Genomic DNA, 18,737 nt, shown 5'->3' with positions numbered 1-18,737 from the left:
TATAAAAGAGTTAAGGGAGATGAGTATATAAAGAATCTCACCTCACCCTAACAATAGCTCTTTAATTATCAAATCTTCAAAGCCTTAAGGGCAACCATTTTCTTTTCTCCTGTCTGGGCTCCAAACCTTACAAACACGGTTTGGAGAAAAACAAAGATAATTACTCAGTGGATTAGGCCCTTCGTTCAGCTCAGTTCAGTCGCTCAGTCGTGTCCGACTCTTGGCGACCCCATGAATTGCAGCATGCCAGGCCTCCCTGTCCATCACCAACTCCCGGAGTTCACTCAGACTCACGCCCATCAAGTCAGTGATGCCATCCAGCCATCTCATCCTCTGTCGTCCCCTTCTCCTCCTGCCCCCAATCCCTCCCAGCATCAGAGTTTTTTCCAATGAGTCACTCTTCGCATGAGGTGGCCAAAGTACTGGGGTTTCAGCTTTAGCATCATTCCTTCCAAAGAAATCCCAGGGCTGATCTTCAGAATGGACTGGTTGGATCTCCTTGCAGTCCAAGGGACTCTCCAATACCACAGTTCAAAACCATCAATTCTTTGGCACTCAGCTTTCACCACAGTCCAACTCTCACATCCATACATGACCACTGGAAAAACCATAGCCTTGACTAGATGGACCTTTGTTGGCAAAGTAATGTCTCTGCTTTTGAATATGCTATCTAGGTTGGTCATAACTTTCCTTCCAAGGAGTAAGTGTCTTTTAATTTCATGGCTGCAATCACCATCTGCAGTGATTTTGGAGCCCCCCAAAATAAAGTCTGACACTGTTTCCACTGTTTCCCCATCTATTTCCCAAGAAGTGATGGGACCAGATGCCATGATCTTTGTTTTCTGAATGTTGAGCTTTAAGCCAACTTTTTCACTCTCCTCTTTCACTTTCATCAAGAGGCTCTTTAGTTCCTCTTCACTTTCTGCCATAAGGGTGGTGTCATCTGCATATCTGAGGTTATTGATATTTCTCCTAGCCATCTGGATTCCAGCTTGTGCTTCTTCCAGCCCAGCGTTCCTCATGATGTACTCTGCGTATAAGTTACATAAGCAGAGTGACAATATACAGCCTTGACGTACTCCTTTTCCTATTTGGAACCAGTCTGTTGTTCCATGTCCAGTTCTAACTGTTGCTTCCTGACCTGCATATAGGCTTCTCAAGAGGCAGGTCAGGGGGTCTGGTATGCGCATCTCTTTCAGAACTCTTCACAGTTTATTGTGGCCCTTCGTTACTTCTATGAAATACTTTATAAGCTGGTTATTTCATGTTAGCATCCATATGCTCATTCTTTTTTAAAAGTGTCAGTCAATAAAAAAGCTAAAAAGGAATATGCTAAGAACTTAGCCTAGTGTTGGAAACACAAAGGTGGTTAAGCTAGGATTCCTCCTAGCAATTCATGATCTCACAGAGAAAATAAACAGAAACTCAAACCATAACGACAAAGTGCTGTAGAGGCACAGAAGAGGGAGCCACACAGGAATAAAGCTACATTTCTTTTAAAACAGTCATTTTCTTCTTATTCACTCCCTACTTGTTGATTTTATAAATATTTGAGTTTGCTTTATGTCCATGTGTTGGCTGCAAGCATGATAGACAATGTGCATAAACGGGATCTAACCCATACATTCAAGGAGTTTTACGCTGAGAGAAAATGGGATGCAAAAATAGCTTTCTTTTTTAAAAAAAGGAAATGAATAAGGGTAATGAGAGCTGTAAGTAGGTGTTGGAGCATAGAAGAGGGCAGAAAGACTTCTAACTGGATCAGGGAAGATGTTGCTAAAGCAATGCCGTTCAAACGGAACCTTGAAGGGCCATTGGTATCATCAGATAGACATCTTGGGAAGAATAAGCTCGCGAAAGAAAATTGGGAGAAAGACAAAACACAGGAAAAACACTTTGATTACCCATAAAGTTCCAGTGGGGAGAGTAGGAGATGAGAGCCAGATTATCAAGGGCATTGGGGACCAAGCCCATAATATCATGCCAAGTGACTGTGTTACCACAGCAGTGCTCTAGGACAGAGAGCCTGCAGCAGAATTAGTCACCTGGAGGGCTTGTTGAAACACAAGCTCCACCTCTGTAGTTAATGATTCAATCCGTCCAGAGTAGGGCTGAGTATTTGTATCTTCAGTAAGTTCACAAATGGTGCTGGTATTTAAGGACTACTTCTGGAAATTGGCTCAGATGGTAAAGAATCTGCCTGCAATGAGGGAGACCTTGGTTCAATCCCTGGGTTGGGAAGAGGCCCTGGAGAAGGGAACGGCTCCCCGCTCCAGTATTCTGGCCTAGAGAATGCCGTGGTCTGAGGAGCCTGACAGGCTACAGCCCATGGGTTCACAAGGAGTCGGACACGACTGAGCAACTTTCACTTTCTGAAGAGTTAAACTGATGATCGTGTAGAGGCTGGCTTAGGAATGGAGAGAGCAGAGATAGAAACACCAGTCAGAAGACAGTTATACCCATCCAGGTGGAATGAGACACAAGCTGATATCAATGGAAACAGGATAGTCAGCTATAGTCAAGAGTGGGTATTTTCAAATAAAAATCAATATGATAGAAAGTATAATCCTGAATTAGGTAAAGTTACATATCAATGAGGGGAGTAACTTCCTTTCAGGTTGTATGAAAATATATCTTTTATTTCTGCTAGTACTGAATTAGCCTAGAAAAACAGAACTAAATTGGGAGGTGTGTAAATATAAGAAAATTACTTTTAATGTTAGAAAATGTAATTGGAGAATAAAAACTTTGAGCTCATAATCTAGAATTTGAAGAGACTACAAAAGGTGGGAATCTAATCAATTCTGCTGTCAGGAAAGATTACCTCCAAAATCTATCAAGATCTATAGTTGTAGCTCAAAGGGTAGAGAATCTGCCTGCGAGGCAGGAGACCAAGGTTTGATCCCTGGGTTGAGAAGTTCCTCTGGAGAAGGGAATGGCAATCCACTCCAGTGTTCTTGCCTGGAGAATTCCATGGACAGAGAAGCCTGGCAGGCTACAGTCCATGGGGTCGCAAAGAGTTGGACATGACTGAGTGACTAACAGTCCATAGTGATAGCTGCCTTCCAGGTGATTATGATATAAACTTTAAAAAAGTTCTATAGTTATATATTTTATTTACAGAGATTTCTTGAGAGAGGTGAAGGCAGGGTTAGGGACTCTGGAAGGTTCAAATAACAATTCCTAAGGTTTGGAGTTTAGACCCAAGCTATGTATTTATTATTATCATTCTAACCTCTACTAGTTATTCCTATTAAATAGATATCTAATAGCTAATTGAGGCAATATTTTCCTTTTACTTTTCCTAGAGATTTATCCTGCAATAAAATACAGTCTATTGAAAGACGTTCATTTGAACCACTTCCTTTTTTGCAGTTTATGTAAGTTACAAATATAACTTCATTATATTTGGAATTTTTAGAAAACTTAATTTTTATCAAATTAATTTGTTACTCATTTTAAAATATCATTAAAATTATATAACAAGTCTTTTTTTGTCTCTGGCAAATATTGAGTGTGAGAATTATTACACAGATCAGAGTGAATCGTTATAGAACAGTGGTTCCCAACCAGGGTGATTTTGCATGAAGTGACATTTGGCAATGTCTGGAGACATTTTTCGGAGAAGGCAATGGCACCCCACTCCAATACTCTTGCCTGGAAAATCCCATGGAAGGAGCCTGGTAGGCTGCAGTCCATGGGGTCGCTAAGAGTCAGACACGACTGAGCGACTTCACTTTCACTTTCCACTTTCACGCATTGGAGAAGGCAATGGCAACCCACTTCAGTGTTCTTGCCTGGAGAATCCCAGGGAAGGGCGAGCCTGGTGGGCTGCCGTCTCTGGGGTCGCACAGAGTCGGACACGACTGAAGCGACTTAGCAGTAGCAGCAGCAGGAGACGTTTTTGGTTGTTAGAACTGTATGTGCTACTGACATCTAGTGGACAGAGGCCAGAGATGCAGCTAAACATTCAACAGTGTGCAGGAAAGCCCCAGGACAAGATAGAATTATCCAGTCTCAAATGTCACTAGTGCTGCTTTTCTAGAGAAATAAAGATCACTCAACATAAGCATTTATTGAGCATTTGCTAAATGCACCACATATATAATCATTAAAGTGTAAATCATATTATCTTCCACATTGACATTTCTTTACTGTATGGAGGGAGTGTTATTTTCATCATATATAAATTAGATTTACTGCCAAAGGATAAGTGTTTTGAAAGAATATATATTTTTCTTCTTCTTTTGCTTGTGTCTTTTTTTGTAGAAATCTTGGTTGCAATTTACTCACAGAACTGAGCTTTGGAACATTTCAGGCCTGGCATGGAATGCAGTTTTTACACAAGTTGTAAGTGAAATAGAAGATGAATACATGTATAAAACTATGTGTAAAAACATCATACAGTTATTGGTTACCTGGGTGTAAGCCTAGTATGAATCTTGAAAATTATGTCCTGAGATCCTTTTTTTTTTTTTTTCTCAAATGAGGAAACTAAGGTACAAAGAGGTCAAGAGACTTGTCTAACTCCTAAGTATGAAACAGTTTGGTTTCCATAGTACTGATCTTTGGCACAGGCAATAAAAGGCACCAAGCAAAAACATTCAAATTAGCGCTGTCATGGAATCCCACTGATCCTGCTCCAATACGGGAAGGGTCCATGACGTTCCATTTTTGAATTTAACTTTGATTCCTGCTCATGCTCAAAGTTCCTAACTGCTTAAAAGCTATGCAAGGCGAAACTGCAAAGATCTAAGTTTAGCACACATTTCTTCATGGAACAAAAGGTGTGGGTGCTTCCTCAACCATTAGCTTCTTTTAAACGGTAAAGGAAAAGGAATTCCTGAACATCCACCACAGGGCTCTCCCCCATCACCCAGATCCTTGTTTTCCAAAGAGTATGCCTCTGAAGTGAATGATCTGTGGCCAGTAGGAATCTTTCAGTTATGGAAAAAGTTGATGTTTTTGTTCAGCTGTAGTGTGAAAAATATAAAGAAAATACATTGCTGTAGCCTAATGCTATAGCCTTTCCTGACTACTTGTCAATAACAAGTGGGGGTTTTACACCCCTTCTGCTCAAAAATTCTGTGGTTTCTCTGTGATACAAGCAAATCATAGTACATCCATGGTCGGAAGGGGATTTTCGAGTCAAGGTAAAGAGCCTTGTCTACGCCTGGCTTTGGTGAAGACTCTTACTGTCGTGTGGCTCAGAAATCCAGTTTCACACAGTTCCTTTCCAGTTAATGAAGGTGTTGAGGGTGTGTCCAGAGCTACAGATCCCTGCCTTGGGTAGCCTCCCCCGTCCCCGCCCCTCATGAGTTTCCTACTTTGGGCAAAGAGCACCCAGGGTCAGTTTTCCTTTGGCCAGAGAGCCAGAGAGCAGGCCCTATGGTCCCTCCACCAAGAGGCTTCAGTGGCGTCAATACACTGTCTTAAACTCACCACCTTTTCTAAACATTTTATAGTGCTAAGAGTCCCTGATAAGAATCAGAGTTTCACTGTGGCTATGCAGGCAACAGGAAAATAACTTGTGGAATCACAGTTGACAAAAATTAATGAATTCATTCAAAAACATTCACAGAGTGCCATGCCCACTGTGTGTCAGCACTGTTCTAAGTGCTGTGTTGGGGACACAAAGAAGAATAGGACAAGGACTGTGTCCCCAAGAAGCTCTCACACTGGAAAGAGGAAGATGGATGTTGATGGGAAAATATATGAGAGCCATGCTAGCATCTATGCAGCAGGGTAACAAGGTGGGCAGGGGCAACAACGTAGAAAATGGGGGGTGGGTCCAAAAAGATTCGTAAGGGAAGAGACACCAGCTCGTCCCTTTTGAATTTTTGTGTTTATCATGAACGACAGGAAAAGGTAATGAAAGAATCTGAGCTATCTGGTGTTGGAAATAAATTAATACTGTACTCCTAAAACTCATTCAAAGTTTTACCATCAAAAGATTGTCACCATACAGTAAGTGGGTGCTGGGGGTAGGGCTCTTGGTTTGGGGCCAAGTCTTTCTACTAGACAAAGCTAATTTGCTTGAGGCAACATTTGCCATGGTGAGATATAAACTTTATTGCATCTCTCCAAAGGCAAGATGCCAGGAGAAGATGCTACCCCTCGAGTTAAGTCATTTTATTACCTATAATGACTAGGGTGTTTATAAGTTGAAAAGATATTTTCCCTTGCATTAAGTAAGTTTGGTAAAGGGCCCCAGTTGAGGTGGATTTATCATGAATTAAATGAAGTTTAAGCTTCAGGGCTCCTTACTTGCATAAGTCCCTTCCAAAGTCTTGGGAGTGGTCCTAGCAATTTTTGTATTCTTATCTTTGTGTGCTTTTATTAGAATTTCCCAAAGTAGATAAGGTTCAGGCCCTACAAAAACTTGATTCTTCACTGGCTTTCAGGTAATTACAACAGTAGATTTCTTAAATGAAGCCTGTATGTTATTGACAAACACCAGATAACCAGGTTAGCAGTGTCTATTCTGAATCTGAAATTCACCTCAAAGTTGAACCAAGGGCTTTTTAATTAAGTACAACTTTGTGAATGGCAGTAATAATCATATTTCTTTCAGATGAAATCAGGAATGAAATGAAATGTTTTCACCAGCAGTGGTTGATAATCCTAAATGTTAAGTATACTTTTTTTTCTGACTTTAAAGTGCTTCTCCTTCATTCACCTACACAGGTCCAGACTGATGGCTTATTTTTTTTTAAATTCTTTTAGTCACTTCATTGTTTTTAACAATACAAGCTCCATGATTTTAGAAACTGAAGGACTGTACAGTGTAGAAAGGCTATCTAATTATCCAGACAGAGCATGTTCACATGCTGGCTTGTCTGTGGTACGTCAATATTGTACCAAGAACATAAGCATTATGAGAAAATTAGAGGAAAACCAAAGCCTTATCCCTATTGAATTATTTACCCCACTGTTGAGAATATTGATGAGAGGGATGCGGTCATACCATGAAGGCAAACAGTCATACCATGAAGGCAAATTGAGCTGTGGTCACCAAGCCTCCCAGTCGGCTGGCCTTGGTTTCCTTTAGATAGCTGTGTACACACAAAAATTAGCATACTGGAGGGTGTCGTCATCACTTTTTGGTATGTACTGGAATCCTGGCAGCTTCTCAGATTCAGAATGGCATCGACATTAAAAATGAAAAAGAACTCACTTGGATCTGGGATGATTTAGGGTTGCTGGTTGTGGGTTTTTTGTTTTTTGTTTTTGTAATAGTTCAAAAATTTGAGATTGTCACACCTAGCAACTACTCTATTTTTCTTCTCCCAACTACATCTTATTCTTACCACCTATATTACAACGTTTCTTCTCTCTGTCAAAAGTATAGTAATTCTTCCTCTGCCCTATAACATTTCTTTAATACCTACATCTCTTAGATACGTATTATGTTCCAGGCACTATACTTACTATACAAGTAAGATAGTGCACCTAAAGCTTTTACCACAGTGCTTGATACATGGTAAATACTAAATACATATTACTTCACACTTTTATTCTCCCAACGACTCTTATTATCCCCATTTTGGGGATGAGGAAATTGAAACTCAGAGACATTGGATAACTTGCCTAGATTCACACTGTTAATAAGAGGCAAAACCGCTTATGAGCTTTGCAAGTAATTTTCTACGCAGCTCTTCATTTCCTTGCAGTAAGAACTAACTGATGACAATTTGGCTCTTTGTACCTTGCATCTTGAAGTTGGCTTCTAACTTGAATAGCGCCTTTAGAGCAGAGAGCTCTGGCTCCCCTGTGATAATTCCGCACTTCTGGAGCTCTTAGCCAGGCCACCTCTGGGCATCCCCAGGGTTTCTGGCTGGTGCAAATATGACATCATCACTTCTGAGCACCTACTCTGTGCCCAGTCTATGCTGGGTGCTTTGCTTACGCTCTTTCACTTAATCCTCAAGCTGCCTTACAAGGTAAATGGTACTAAGTAAGACAGAGATGTTCATTATTCAAGTCACTGTACCAGAAAGTGACAATCAGAATTCAAACTCAGGTCTGCCCAATTCCCTTATTTCTTTCTCTGTTCTTCCCTGCCAGGGACTCTTCTACAAGGCTATTCTCAGAATTTGGACGGAAAGACAGATTCACCACTTCAAATTCTTTAGGCTGCCCCCACCCCATCCCAAGAAAGGGTTTACGTGGTGCAGCTGGAGGTCTTGTATTGAGGAGCCTCACGTGGGGAGTCATGTTCTCATGGCTCATGGACCTATGTAGATGAATAAAGGAAAGGGGGTCAGCCCATCCCCAAGTACTTCAAATATATTGGAACAGGGTCCAGGTCACTCTGCTCATTTCTTTGACTGCCTTCCTCCAAGGAACCAGTTTGCCCTGCCTGCCTTGGGGTTCTAGCATAGATAGTTGTGGAGTTTGTCCTATTTGAAATCTGTTTTCACTGCCTGCTTTGGACATTTTTTCAGCTAAAGCTGTTAGGATTTCAGTACACTCAGGACAGTGATGACAAGCTTCAGTCCTCAATTCTTCTCTGTCTCCTCAGTTAATAGAAAGGAAACGTAGCCCATCTGTCTGGACCTGTATAGAAGAATTTGGAGAAAAAAATAACAGGTAAGAAATGTTCCCTTATTTTGTGTTCTACAGCAGAAGGCTGATGCGAAAACATTTGAACTTTATTCTTCAAATAAGATACATTTTTCAAAACCATTTAGGACAGCATTCCTTAAACTTTGACTCTGAGGTGGTCTTTGAGGCTAATAAAAACTGTTGCCTAGGGGAATCCGGGTAAAAATATATACATATTCCTTGATCTGTTTGTTTTTGTAACATTTTATAAGTTTGAAATTATTCAAATGAAACTTTTTAAAAAGTTGCCAAAAAAAAAAAAAAACACAACTGTTCCCATGTTTTGTTCCATAAAGATAAGCTCATGAATCAAAAAGGTAATGGACTAGAAGTTGGCATACCTTTTATGTGTAAAATGAGGGAATCAAGCCAAAATGGAAATGATCTGTAGTACAGTGTCTGCTGGAATCTAAAACCATTTGTCCTTTGGTTTGTGGGAAAGTCGGTGCTGTAGGAGCCCCCACATTGAGTTGTCGACTCATTCACACTCATTCTCCCCTTTGCCCAGACACAAGCTTAGTGAACAAAAGGCTGCATTAAAGGCAGGAGGAAGAAACGGTAACTTAGAGTGGCCGCACACTTTTATGTCACTAGGGATGAACACAAGGATGTTCATCTCAGAGAAGGGCTTCCTGGTTAAGAAAAAACAGTGAGCTCATGGAACCAAGCCCATGGGCAAGCTATTAAGAAAAAGTGAAGGGTTGGAGAATTGAGATAATTCTGGAGAAGGATAACAAACTTTGCCAAACTGTTTTGGCTACCTATTGCTTTATGACATTCCATTTTTATATATAGGCGTTCGTGATGACTAGGGGAAAGTGGACAGGAGAAGATGCAAAAGTGAAGCAATTCACTGTCACAGGAGCCTGTCAGTGATCTGATAGGTTTTAATGCCAAAAGTTTGTTTTTCAGCTCCTCAAAAGTTTGAGGAACTGTGCCTCACCAAACATGTGACACTCACATTTTTCCTTTTCTGACATGTACACGCTGCTCTATTTATTTATTGTTTCTTTATTTTTGGCTATGCTGGGTCTTCGTTGCTACACACAGACTGTCTCTAGTTGCAGTGACTGGCTGCTCTCTAGCTGCAGTGCACAGGCTTCTCATTGCAGAGGCTTCTCTCATGGAGCATAAGCTCTAGGGCGCGGAGGTTTCAGTAGTTGTGGCCCAGGGCCTCATGAGTTGTGGCTTGAGGGCCCTAGAACATGCAGCCTTCAGTAGCTGTGGCCCTAGAGCGTGGGCTCAGTAGTTGTGGCATGGGGGCTTAGTCGCCCACAGGGGCATGTGGAATCTTCCTGGACCAGGGATTGAACCCATGTCTCCTGCATTGGAAGTGTGGACTCTTAACCACTGAATCTCCAAGGAAGTCCTATCTTTTTTCACTTTCTTGATAGTGTCTTCTGAAGCACAAACATTTTTAATTTTTATAAAGTCCAGTTCATCTATTTTTCCTCTGATTGTTTATGCTTTGGGTATCAGGTAGCTTAGCGGTAAAGAATCTGCCTACCAATGCAGGAGATGCGAGAGATGTGGGTTTGATCCCTGAATCAGGAAGATCCCCTGGAGTAGCAAGTGGCAACCCACTCTATTATTCTTGCCTGGAAAATTCCATGGACAGAGGAGCCTGGTGGGCTACAGTCCATGGGGTCAAAAAGGAATCAGACCTGACTGAGTAACTGAACACAGCATATACACAATGCAAGGTCATAAAAATTTACTCCTTTGTTCTCTTCCAAGAGTTTTATAGCTTTAGCTCTTACTTTTGGATATTTGATCCATTTGGAGTTAATTTTCTTATATGGTGTGACGTGTAAGAGTCCAGCTTCATTATTTTGTGTGTGGATGTACAGTTGTCCCAGCACTATTTGAAAAGACTACGCTTTCCACATTGAGTTGCTTTGGCACTCTTGTTGAAAATCAATAGACCATAAATATAAGGCTTTATTTCTGTACTGTCAATTCTGTTCCATTGATTTAACGTGTCTATTCTTATGCCAGCCCCACACTGTGATTGCAGTAGCCTTAAGCTGGGTTTTGATACCACCAACATTGTTTCAGTTTTTCTTTTTCCTTGAATTGCCATGTGAATTTTAGAATTAGGTTGGCAATTTCTGGAAAGAAGTCGACTGGGATTTTGACAGACATTGCCCTGAAACATTAGGTCAATTTGGGAAGTGGTGAAACCTACCCATTTTATTTAGACCTTCTTTAATTTCTTTCAACAATGTTTCATACTTTGCAGTGTGAATCTTGCACTTATTTGGTTAAAATTTTTCCCAAGTATTTTATTTGTTTTGATGCTGTTATTTATGGAATTGTTTTCTTAATTTCATGTTTGTAGTATTCATTGCTGTTGTATAGAAATATAACTAATTTTTGTATATTTATCTTACATTCTGTAACTTTGCTGAACTCTTTCACTAAGGCTAATAGTTATTTTTAGATTCCCAAGAATATGTCCTGTGGTCTTCTAGTTTCCCAGGAATGTGTTGGAACATTACAGAGTCTCTGTGGGCATCTCATTCCTCAGCTTTTCTTTCTTTCTTTCTTTTTGGCTGTGGGTTTTCTTTGCTGTGAAGGCTTTTCTCTAGTTGCAGTAAGGAGCTACTCTCTGGTTGTGGTGCACAGGTTTCTCATTGCAGTGGGTTCTCTTGTTGCAGAGCACAAGGGTGGCTCTAGGGTGCATGGGCTCATGAGTTGCAGCTCCCAGGTTCTAGAGCACAGGCTAAGTAATTGTGGCACAGGGCTTAGTTGCCACATGGCATGTGGGATCTTCCTGGACCAGGGATCGAACCCATGTCTCCTGCTTTGGTAAGTGGATTCTTTACCAATGAGCCACCAGGGAAGTCGCTCAGCTTTTCTTTTTAAGCTTTTTGGTTAGGCTGTTTTTTGCCTCAAACTGTTATCCACGGCCTCATACAACTGTCTTGTTAAAATATTTACCTGAAAATATTTTCCAAAAATAGTACCCGAGAAGAGGCCTTTTACTTAGGTAGCTTCCAGTCAGGTCAAAGGCAAACCTTTCAAGTAAGGTCTTCCAGGGAACCACCAAACGTGTAAAATAATGATAGTGCTTTGGAAGTGAGGCTTTGAAGGCCCTCCCAGTCCATTCTGCTTCCTCTGGTACCAGAAGTGTGGGCTATTTTTCAAGGCATGGAGAGCAAAGGTCTGGAACAAGTGAACAGTTACCTCATTTGTAAAATGGGGCAACACAGATCTCATTGTTCTTACAGAAATTAATTTATTTTCCTTGAATAAATGGCTCCCTGGTTTGCTGCAAGCCTGTTGGTTAAATTTCCAGAGTTCAGGAAAAGTTGATTCTGACCATTTTTTGGCCAGTTTTGTTGTTGTTACTTTTATGGAGGGACGAATTTTCAGATGTCCTTATTCCATCAGTTTTACTGATTTGCCTGCAACATTGTTTAAAATCTCAGTGACCATAGGCTAATTAAATATTTGCTCATGGGAAAAAAAAGAAAAAGAGAAAGTATAATTCTCATAGAGGCTTTCCCAGATGGATAGATGAAGTTTGAAAAGGTATTTCTATATTTAGTGCTCTCACAATTAAGGTTAACATAACAGATATTTTTAATCCCTCATTTTTTTTCCCATACAGGTTAAACACAGGCTTTAGAGTCAGAACTGAGTACAAATTCCAGTTCTGCTTACTAGTTTGATGACTTAAAACAAGTTATATAACTTCTCTGTGCCTCAGTTTCCTCATTTGTAAAATGGGGTAATAAGTCGATCATGTAAGATTACTATGAGGATTAAATGTTAAATGCCAGTCACAGATGCCTAGCAACCCAACAGATATTAGTTGTGATAATTAGCTTTACAATATTCTGCAAAAATATGCTAGTGATTCTTGGGTGGAGTTACCCTAAAGACAGATTTTCTTTCCTTTCTTCCTGTTTCTTCTTGGTTTTCCTTTTCCTTATTTGTTTTAAAGAACTAAGAAGAAAATCTATTCTAGGATTTTGGAATAAAACTTTGTTCCAAAAAATTAATTTTTTCATTTTTTTGATATATAAATAAAATGTTATTTATTTATTCAACAAACATTTATTAAATACCTAGTAAATATTAGGCACTCTGTCAGGCACAGGGATAACAATGACAATATACTGTGGTCACTGCTTTCAAACTGTTGACAACCTGTGAGACTGACAAACAGGTGATTATATACACAGTAGCAAAGGCTATGATCCTAGGATACACATGGGACCACGTGATGGGAATATGACTTTCACCAGTTCCTCTTGTATTTATCTCTTCTTCTTTGGCTTCAAAATCAAGGAACTGTCCTATTTTTGTCTTTAATTGGGTAGTTTAAACTATGAAATATAAAAAAATTTTCTAGAAATGAAAAACACCTTGAATTATGGAGGACTCTAGAAATAGTATTTCTTATGGAGCAAGGGCCTCCTACCAGCATAGCCACTTCTAGGGTTTTTGACCTGAAAAGTTCTTTGGCGTATTTTTTCTTTACTATCCACTATTTTTCTATTTTTTCCCTCTTTTTCTCTTCTCCTTCTTATCATCTAGAGACACGGGTAATTCCCGAAGGAATAGTGCTTTACGGATTCTAAGGGTGATCTATAGGTAAACACAGAAAAAGATTATTTTTTTTACCAAGTTCCATATGCCCCAAAAATGCATGTAAACTTTCTTGGATGTCATTGAAAGTGTGGACAATTTTGATTCCATTCCATTTTTCAGAATTCTCAATCGTAATCCTTTGACAGCAGTGGAAGATTCGTATCTTTTTAAATTGCCAGCATTAAAATATTTGTGAGTATTGCAGCATTTTCATGACCCTTGAGATGATTTCTGCTCTTTCTTACTTTTGTTACAGGTTGAGTATTTTGACGAAAAAGCCATAATTTAAATTTTAACTAGGTTATTGATATAAGAGTTATTGGCAAAGAAAAAAGGTAAAGAAGGTATATGAGTAAGACAGCCAGCAGAGGAAGAGAGCAGTGTTGAAGAACACACACAGATACGGGACATGGAGATGCATGTAGGAATATTATTTATCCCAGAAAGCAAAAAGGAATAAGGGGTACATTATTTTTTTAAAAAAAAAGTTATCAAGAGAGGTAGATCCAATTGAAAATAAGAAGTCAGGGTAATAAAGATTTTACTATTCAGCACCAGGGTCATTAGTTTGATGATGCAAATTTAAATTTCTCCATTAAGAGTTCTCCGGAATTATCTAGGGCATATAAGAATTCAGAATTGAAGTAGTCACATGTTAAAAATTTTAAGTTTAGAATTTGTGTTTATATTATATGTTTATATCTTGCATGTTTGGGCTTCTCCTTCAGAGACATGGGAACAACACAAGTGTCACTCACAACAATTGAAAGCATTCTCATGATGACCCTTGAATTGGAAACACTGTAAGTTGATTTTTGTTATATTTATTTTCACTCGATTGTGTATTTTTAGGTTTATTTTATTATTTTTTAAAGTTTATTGATGTATAATTTTCATTTAATAAAATTCACTGTTTAAAAATATACAGTTTGATGTGTTTTGACGGCCTTATAGTTCTGTAGGCACTATTACATTTGAGAGATAGAAAACTTCTCCAGCCCCCTAAAAGACCCCTCAGGTCCCTTTGTAGTCAGTCTCCTCCTCTCGCTACAGCCTCTGGCAACCACCAATCTGATTTTTGTCTTTATAATTTTGCCTTTTCCATGGTATCTTATACATGAAATCATGTGACATGCAGCCTTTTTGGTTTTGACTAACCCTTTCACTTAGCCAGTCACCTTGGAGATTTACTGATGCAGATGCACCTGTGGGCAGCTCATCCCTCAGCAATAGTGCCGAGTAGTATTCTAGTTGTGTGGGTACATTGTTTATGCATTTTTCAGTTGATGAGCATCAGCTGAGTTGTTTTGTGTTTTGACTATTATGAACAAAACCCCTGAAAACATTCACATGCATGTGTGAGCATATGTTTTGTGCAAATGTATATTTTCATTTCTTTGGGATAAAATACCTAAGGGTGGGATTGCTCATCATATGTTAAGTGATTATTCAACTTTTTAAGAAGCTGCTGAACTGGTTTCTAAAGTGGCTGTTCCATTTTGCATTCCCACTGGCAACGTCTGAGAGTTGGGATTGCTCCACATCTTCAGCTGATCCTTATATTTGTTTTAAAAACCTTAAGCCTTCCTAGTAGGTGTGTGGTTAAATCTCATTGTGCTTTAATTTGCATTTCTCTAATAGCTGATGCTGTTGAGTGTCTATTCATGTGCAGATATCTTTTAAAATGAAGTGTCTGTTCAAATCTATTTTAATTGGATATTTATATTTATATCGAGTTTTAAGAATACTTTATAGAGCACTGAAAAATAAGTCCTTTCTCTTAGATATGTGTTTAGTAAATATCGTCTCTCAGATTGTGATTTACCCTCATTCTATTAAAGTGTCTCTGAAGACCAGAAGTTTTAAAATTTTGAAGAACTCTAGCAATTTTTCTTGTATGGTTTGTGCTTTTTTGTGTCTTACCTAAGAAATCTTCTGAGATCCCGTTGCCTAATCCAAAAATCACAAAGATTTTCTCCTGTGTTTTCTTCCAGAAGTTGTATAGTTACATTTAGATCTATGATCCATTTAATTTTCATGTATGGTGTGAGGGAAGGGGTCAGGTTCTAATTTCTTGCAGTTAAAAAAAACTATTTCTGTAGGTCTTTATTGTGACAGTTTATTACACACCTTCAGCTCAGTTCAGTTGCTCAGTCATGTCCGACTCTTTGCAACCCATGGACTGCAGTATGCCAGACTTCCCTGTCCATCACCAACTCCCAGAGCTTGCTCAAACTCATGTCCAGAGAGTCGGTGATGCCATCCAATCATCTCATCCTCTGTGGTCCCCTTTTCCTCCTGCCTTCAATCTTTCCCAGCATCAAGGTCTTTTCCAATAGGCAAAGTACTAGAGTTTCATCTTCGGCATCAGTCCTTCCAATGAATATTCAGGACTGATTTCCTTTATTTGAGTGCTGTATTCTATAAAGGTCAATTAGGTCAAGTAGATTGATAGCGTTGTTCATGCCTTCTAGTCCTTTCTGATTTTTTACCTACTTGTTCTGTTAATTATTGAGAGAGGAATGTTGAAATCCCTAACTATAATTGTAGATATTTTTTGGTTTCTCCTTGCCACTCTCATTTTTCATTCATATATTTTGAAGCTCTTACCGAATGGATAACTTTTTAGGTAGTGTCTTCTTCATCAGTTGACCTTTCTATCCCTGATATTATTCTCTGCTTTGACACTGACTTTGTCTTAAAGTGATATATCCACTCCAGTTTTCTTTTCATTAGTGTTAGCATAGGATAATTTTTTCTATCCTTTTAACCTTTTATTTTCTACTGAAGATGATTCTTGTATATAGTTGGCTTTTGCTTTTTTGTCTAGTGTGATGATTCTTTTAATTAGGGTGATTAGAGCATTTGCATTTAATGTAATTATTGATATTACTACATTCAAATCTACTGTCTTGCCATTTGCTTCCTATTTGTCCCATCTGTACTTTCTTTTTCCTTTTTCTTCCTACTTTCAGACTGAGTACATTTTATTATTTTATTTCCTTTGTTGGCTAATTCATTATAACTCAGGTTTTGTGGTTTTAATGATTGCTTTATAGTTTACAGTATGCATCTTTAACTTATCACAGTCTATCTTCAAATGACATTACACAATTTCATTAATACTATAGGAATCTTACAATAGGGTACTTCCATTTCTTCCCTCCTGACCTTTGTGGGATTGTTTTCATATATTTTACTTATGTCATAAACAGCACACTATATTATTTTTTGTTTAAACAATAGATTATCTTTTAAAGATATTTAAATAATAAGAAAAATCTTATATATTTACCTATGTTGTTACCAATTACAGTGTTTTTATTCTTTTGTATAGATCCATGATTCCATCTGGTATCATTTTCCTTCTGTTTAAAAATACTTTTTAACATTTCTTACAATGAAAATCAACTAGTGATGAGTTCTTCAGCGTTTGTATGCCTGAGATAGCCTTTATTTTTGAAAGATCTGGGTATAGAATTCTAGCTTGATAGAATTCAGTTCACTACTTGAGTTGTTATTACGTTAATCCACTTAGTATTTGCTTACATTGCTTCCAACAAGAAATCTGCTGTCATTGTTATCTTTGTTCCTCTATATGTAGTGTACGGTTTTTTCTTCTGATGGCTTTAAAATTTTTCTCTTTATTGCTGGTTTTGAGCAATTTGATTATTTGTGCCTTGGTGTAGTTTTGTCCACGTTTCTTATGCTTAAAGTTCACTGATCTCAACTTTGTGGGTTTATAGTGTTTAGCAATGTGGGGAAAATTTGGCTATTATTTCTTCAAATTTTTGTATGTCTCCTCTCCTTCATGGACTCTAAGTATACATATATTAGGTCACTTGAAGTTGCACAGTTCATTGTTGTTCGGTTCATTTTTGTCTTTTTTTTTTTTTTTTTTTTTTTTACTCTTTGTGTTTCATTTTGGTTTGTTTCTGTTACTATGTCTTAATGTTTTCTGATCCTTTCTTCTGCAGTGTCTAATATGCCATCAACCTCACCCAGTATCTTTTTCATTTCTACATTGTCTTTATAATCTCTAGAAGCTCAATTTGGATCAGTTTTACATCTTCCATGCCTCTCGCCTAACATCTTCAGTCTTTGGTCTGGGTTTGTAACAAATGAAATACAGTTGTTATAACTTTTTTCACGTATGTTTTTGTCGTTGTTCAGTTGCTCAGTTGTGTCTGACTCTTTGTGACCCCATGGACTGCAGAATACCAGGCTTCCCTGTCCTTCACTATCTCCCAGAGTTTGCCCAAATTCATGCCCATTGAATCAGTGATGCAATCTAACCATCTCATCCTCTGTCACCCTCTTCTTTTGCCTTCAATCCTTCTTTTCCAATGAGTTGGCTGTTTACATTAGGTGGTCAAAGTATTAGAGCTTCAACTTCAGCATCAGTCCTTCCAATGAATATTCAGGGTTGATTTCCTTTAGGATTGACTGATTTGATCTCCTTGTTGTCCAAGGGTCTCTCAAGAGTCTTCTCCAGCACCACAATTCAAAAGCATCAATTCTTCAACGCTTAGCCTTCTTTATGGTCCAACTCTCACATCCATACATGACTAATGGAAAAATCATAGCTTTGACTACATAGACCTTTGTTGGCAAAGTGGTATGTCTGCTTTTAATATGCTGTCTAGGTTTGTCATAGTTTTTCTTCCAAAAAGCAAGTGTCTTTTAATTTCATGGCTGCAGTCACTGTCTGCAGTGATTTTGGAGCCCAAGAAAAGAAAATCTGTCACTACTACCACTTTTTCCCCTTCTATTGCCCATGAAGTAATGGGACCACATGCCATGATCTTAGTCTTTTGAATGTTAAGTTTTAAGCCAGCCAGCAGTCACCCAGTCAGCCAGCTTTTTCATATATTATAATTTGTTTAATGTCCTTTTCTACTAATTCTTATATCTGTATAGATAATGAGTTAGTTTTGATTTATTGCTTTTTTCCCCAATATAGGTCACATTTTCCTGCTTAGTTGCATGCCTGGTAATTTTTCATATGATTCTAGACATTGTGAAATTTTAGCTTATTGTGTGCTATATATTTTTATAAAACGTTTGGGCTTTGTTTTGGGTAAAGTTAAGTTACTCGAAACAATTTTATTCTTTTAGGTCTAGCTTTTAAGATTCACTGGGTAGCACTTCAAGTAACCTTTAGTCTAGAATTCATTATTTGCAACTAGTGAGACAAGTCCTTTTTGTGTACCATGAGGTTTTCTCTTCTGATTTATAGGAACACCCAAACCTGTGTGATATCCAGTTAATCTTTTCTTTTTTTACTTTTAAAAAAATTTATTCATTTTTTAAAATTTATTGTTTATTGAAGGATAATTGCTTTCCAGAATTTCGCAGTTGTTCTTCTTATTAATCCTTTCGTGTGGTTCTTTTCCTGGCATCAGTTAATTCCTCACACAAATATTGTGCGACCAATACTTTGTTGAATACTTAAGAGCTCCCTCTGTATATCTCCAGAGTTCTTTGCGTACTTCTTTACCCTCTATTACTCTGCTTTGTGAACTCTC

At 38.4% G+C, this 18,737-nt stretch overlaps 1 protein-coding gene across 1 annotated transcript in view; it reads left to right on the top strand.

Annotated features, from left to right (window-relative positions):
• Positions 1–18,737, top strand: part of LOC101120000 (leucine-rich repeat-containing protein 37A3-like) — a 49,839-nt gene that overhangs the window by 17,929 nt on the left and 13,173 nt on the right. Inside the window, exons 8-11 of the mRNA XM_042256823.2 lie at positions 3,309–3,380; positions 4,270–4,350; positions 13,330–13,401; positions 13,938–14,012. Coding sequence (XP_042112757.1) covers positions 3,309–3,380; positions 4,270–4,350; positions 13,330–13,401; positions 13,938–14,012 — 300 coding nt within the window. The remainder of the gene's footprint in view (positions 1–3,308; positions 3,381–4,269; positions 4,351–13,329; positions 13,402–13,937; positions 14,013–18,737) is intronic.

This window comes from Ovis aries, chromosome 11 (genome assembly GCF_016772045.2).
Source record: "Ovis aries strain OAR_USU_Benz2616 breed Rambouillet chromosome 11, ARS-UI_Ramb_v3.0, whole genome shotgun sequence".
In the NCBI taxonomy this organism is placed as follows: domain Eukaryota; kingdom Metazoa; phylum Chordata; class Mammalia; order Artiodactyla; family Bovidae; genus Ovis; species Ovis aries.
This window is presented reverse-complemented; position numbering and strand designations above follow the sequence as displayed.